At 38.9% G+C, this 4,785-nt stretch overlaps 1 protein-coding gene across 1 annotated transcript in view; it reads left to right on the plus strand.

Annotated features, from left to right (window-relative positions):
- Positions 1-4,459, plus strand: part of RPF2 (ribosome production factor 2 homolog) — a 37,352-nt gene extending 32,893 nt beyond the window's left edge. The window contains exons 9-10 of the mRNA XM_034991835.1: positions 3,260-3,404; positions 4,182-4,459. Of these exons, the coding sequence (XP_034847726.1) occupies positions 3,260-3,404; positions 4,182-4,361 (325 nt within the window). The 3' untranslated portion in view covers positions 4,362-4,459. The remainder of the gene's footprint in view (positions 1-3,259; positions 3,405-4,181) is intronic.
- The last annotated feature ends 326 nt before the right edge of the window (positions 4,460-4,785 follow it).

Genomic DNA, 4,785 nt, shown 5'->3' on the forward strand with positions numbered 1-4,785 from the left:
GTTAAGCGTCTGCCTTCGGCTCAGGTCATGATCCCAGGGTTCTGGGATTGAGTCCCACATCGGGTTCCCTCCTCGGCGGGAAGCCTGCTCTCCCTCTCCCACTCCCGCTGCTTGTGTTCCTGCTCTCGCTATCTCTGTCTCTGTCAAATAAATAAATAAAATCTTTAAAAAAAAAAGAGTTTAATAAAGAAAAAGAATTATAGATCTATCACCAGAAACCATACATAGATAACTGAAAATTGGAGAAAGTTTTCTTCTGATTGCGTCAGTTTGATCTGCCAATAAACATGCCCATTGAAGTAATTCAGATGAGATCATTTACACAGGGGTGCCTGGCTGGCTCAGTTAAGCGTCTGCCTTCGGCTCAGGTCATGATCTTGGGGTCCTGGGATTGAGTCCCATGTCGGGCTCCCTGCTTAGTGGGGAGTCTGCTTCTCCCTCTCCCTTTGCCCTGCTCCCCTGGCTTATGCTGTCTCTCTCAAATAAATAAATAAAATCTTTAAAAAAGAAAGATCACCTATACAGACAATATGGCACTGTAACTTAATTCTTTGGTAAATAACAGCATATGTTGATTGTGTGTGTGTGTGTGTGTGTAGTTATTTGGAAATAATCTTTATTATATACACTCAAAAAATTACTTTGGTAGGAGGATACTTGCATAGATAAAAAGGTACTTGGGTGATGTGAATCCATCAGGCATGCAATGAGCTGTTCTAGATCTACAGCTTTTCCATTTAGCTGAAAATTATTTTAAGTGGTAGAAACACTTTTAGTTTGCCATTTTTATATATACAATTTCTCCGATTTCTTAGTCTACTGAACACAAGATGTTAATCAAGATACTTATCTTGTTATGAGTTCAGCTTTATAAATATCATTTATCTGGAGGTATTGAAAATGTGGATGCAGAAGCAGAAATACATGAGTTACAACAGTCAAAACAGTCACTGCCACCATATGCTTTAAATCAGCTTTTAGGGAAGATGCCCTGATACCACCAACTTCCACCGTGGGCCTGAGACAGGTGTACTCTCAACTCTCTTCTCCTGGAACCACAATGAAGAGAGTTACCTAAGCACTCTTGTTTTGGCTTTTTTCCCCTCTGCTTGCTCCCTTTAAGTCCCATACTAATATTCATGTTATCTTTTATTGTTAGTAGAGCTTTTTTTATTGTTTAACACTTCTGCTTTTTACATATCCTGGGTCGGTGTTTGTTTTGTTTTTGCCTTGTTCAGTTTGGTGTAAATAACTGTGTCTGATACAGCGTATCTATCATTAAGACTCTTCTTACAGCCAGTAGATGCACCTCCCATGGGTGGACTGTCTGCATGTGATGCATTTGGGGCCCGAAAGGCTATTAATGAGCTTGTGCACACTCTGTTCTGCTTCCTGGAGTTGGTTGGTTGTGGGTTTTCCTTACTGAGCTTTTACTCATGTTCTGTCTCTTCTCTGGTGTCATTGGTTGCCTCTCTCACTTTCTACCTTTGGTGTGAAAAGTTTGATCGTTTTTTTCGCAAAGTTTGATCTTTTATAAACATTGTTACTCATTTAATTCTCTTATTCCATGTAGAGATCTGGCCACTAGAACAAATTGAGTCAGCTCAAATAATCTTCAGGTCTTTGAGCTGTTCTTGTGGTATCACTCACAAAAAGAGATTGTTTGTCTCCTCTTCTCCTGCCTATGTCCCTCATCTGTTTTCAGATCCAGAGCTATTTGGACATACAGAATCTAGAAAGTTGTGGTTTTGTTATATTAGGATTTTATTATTTTTTACTTAAAAAATTTTTTTTTAAAGATTTTATTTATTTATTAGAGAGAGAGAGAGTGAGCAAAAGAGAGAGAGAGCACGAGCCAGGGAGGGGCAGAGAAATAGGCTCCCCACTGAGCAGGGAGCCTAATGTGGGACTTGATCCCAGGACCCTGGGATCATGACCTGAGCTGAAGGCAGACGCTTAACCGACTGAGCCACCCAGGCACCCCATTATATTAGGATTTTAAAGTTCATTCCAAGCTATAGAGTTCAGTAAGCGTCTGTACTATGCACAAAAGTGGATTCTGAATGGGTCTTAGAGAAATAAGAATTTGTTAATCATGTAAACGTAACATTTCAAAGGCTCAGTTGAAATTGTTTTTATAATTATGTAAATCTGTAAGTAAGACGAAGAAGTCAAATCAAAGGATTCCATTTCTGGGGCACCTGGGTGGCTCAGTCAGTTAAGCGGATGCCTTCGGCTCAGGTTGTGATCTCAAGGTTCTGGGATCAAGCCCTGCATCATCATCAGCAGGGACCCTGCTTCCCTGCCTCCCCACCCCCCAACTTACACTCTTTCTCTCTCTCAAATAAATAAAATATTTTATTTTTATTATTTATTTATTTAAAGATTTTATTTATTCATTTGACACACACTGAGAGAGCACAAGCAGGAGGTAGTGCTAGAGGGAGAAGGAGAAGCAGGCTCCCCACGGAGCAGGGAACCTGATGCCAGGCTCAATCCCAGGACCCTGGGATCATGACCTGAGCCAAAAGCCGACTCTTAACTGACTGAACCACCAGGCGTCCCAAATAAAATCTTTGGAAAAAAAAAAGATTTAATTTCTTAGAATTGTCTGTCTCACTTGCTGTTTCTCAACAATATTGTATTTTTTTATTTTTTTTAAGATTTTATTTAGTTGAAAGAGAGAGAACACGAGTAGGGTGAGGGTCAGAGGGAGAAGCAGACTCCCCACTGAAGGGAGCCAGATGCAGGGCTTGATTCCAGGACCCTGAGATCATGACCTGAGCTGAAGGCAGATGCTTAACTGACTGAGCCACCCAGGCGCCCAACAGTATTGTATTCTTTTGTGTTCGATTTTTAAAACTTTTTTTTTTTTTTAAGATTTTATTTATTTATTTGACAGAGAGAGACACGGAGAGAGAGGGAACACAAGCAGGGGGAGTGGGAGAGGGAGAAGCAGGCATCCCGCGGAGCAGGGAGCCCGATGCGGGGCTTGATCCCAGGACTCTGGGATCATGACCTGAGCTGAAGGCAGACGCTTAACCGACTGAGCCACCCAGGCGCCCCGTTGTGTTTGATTTTTAAAAAGCAGCAAACCAAAGAATATACTTGGCCTAAATGCAGAAAGTATTTAAGAAGCTTAGCCTCCTAAAGACAGTGTCATTTTATGGAACTGTAATTCTCTTACACAAAAATATTTGAGGGGATAGGACTTCCATCAAAGTCAAAGCAATATTTCTTTTTTTTCTACTTCATAAAGGTTGCTGTTGAAGAAATCTGGTTGTAGAACACCAAGGATTGAATTGGAAGAGATGGGTCCCTCATTGGATCTGGTTCTGAGGAGGACACATCTGGCATCAGATGATCTTTATAAATTATCTATGAAAATGCCAAAAGCGCTCAAGGTTTGTAACTTGCAGATTGGTGCCATATTTATTTGTATATTCCACTCTTCTTTCCAAAAATGATTTGCAGCATAGGACACTAAAGAACATACAGAAAGAGCTCAATAATATACATAAAATTAGACTCTCAGAACAAAGAAAAGGAGGAAGAAGCAAATAAGCCACCATAAAGGATAATAAAAGAGTTGTAGAAACCATGCATCAACTGTGGCTAAGAGCTTTCTGGTAGCCAAGACTGCAGTTTTAAGCAAGAAAGAAAATTGGGGCATTGTGGAGATTGGTGACTTAGAGTACAGGATGTGTATATAACCCATAACTTGTATAAAATGTATTTTGACTTTTGAATGGTTTGAAAAACAAGTAGAAATGGCATCTCTGGAATGCCAGTAAAGATTGAAATGATAGTCACAATTCCTTAAGCTAAACACAGGAAATTCTCTCAATGCATGACAATGGTTAGCATAGTTTATAGTGTTGCTTTTCAAAGTGTGGTCTGACAGTTTACCTGGGAATTGTTAGAAATGCTGAATCTCAGGTCCTACCCTAGACCTATTGATTTATAATATGCATTTTAACAAGATCCTCAAGGGATTTGTATGTACTTAAGTTTGAGAAGAAAGTTCTATAGGGTTATAGACTATATTATTGAATTGGTGCTCTGAGTTATTAGTAAGATAGTTGTACACTAGGTTTTTACCAGTTTATGACAATAGATACCATTGCATATATAATAAATATATATAATTATTTATTTATATATATATTCTTGTTTCATAGCCAAAGAAGAAGAAAAATGTCTCCCATGATACTTTTGGTACAACTTATGGAAGGATTCATATGCAGAAGCAAGACCTAAGCAAACTACAAACCAGGAAAATGAAGGGTTTGAAGAAGCGACCTGCAGAAAGGATAACAGAAGACCAAGAGAAAAAATCAAAGAGAATTAAAAAAAACTGATGGAACTTAGCCAGCGACTATAATGTTATTGTAGTCTGTTTACTTAAGAGAATTATCAATTATCAGTCACTTCTAAGTTTCTTAAAGATTTTATTAAATATTTTTGTAGTGTGGTAATTTACCTAAACTATATATTATATATATTATGAACACTAATCTACTAGTATGAGGTTGAAAGTAAGCCTCTTTGAGATACATCCTGGTGGGCCATTTTCTCTCTGTGTTAATGGTATTCCCTCTGCCCCCTCCCCTCCAGGGTTGATAGGTGAGGAGGGATCTCCCAAACAGCCATTGGTATTTTATTTTATTTTATTTTATTTATTTATTTTTTTAAAGATTTTATTTATTTATTTGAGAGAGAGAGAATGAGAGACAGATAGCAAGAGAGGGAAGAGGGTCAGAGGGAGAAGCAGACCCCCCACCG

This window comes from Mirounga leonina, unplaced genomic scaffold (genome assembly GCF_011800145.1).
Source record: "Mirounga leonina isolate KUSES-001 unplaced genomic scaffold, KU_Mleo_1.0 Mir_53, whole genome shotgun sequence".
NCBI lineage: Eukaryota > Metazoa > Chordata > Mammalia > Carnivora > Phocidae > Mirounga > Mirounga leonina.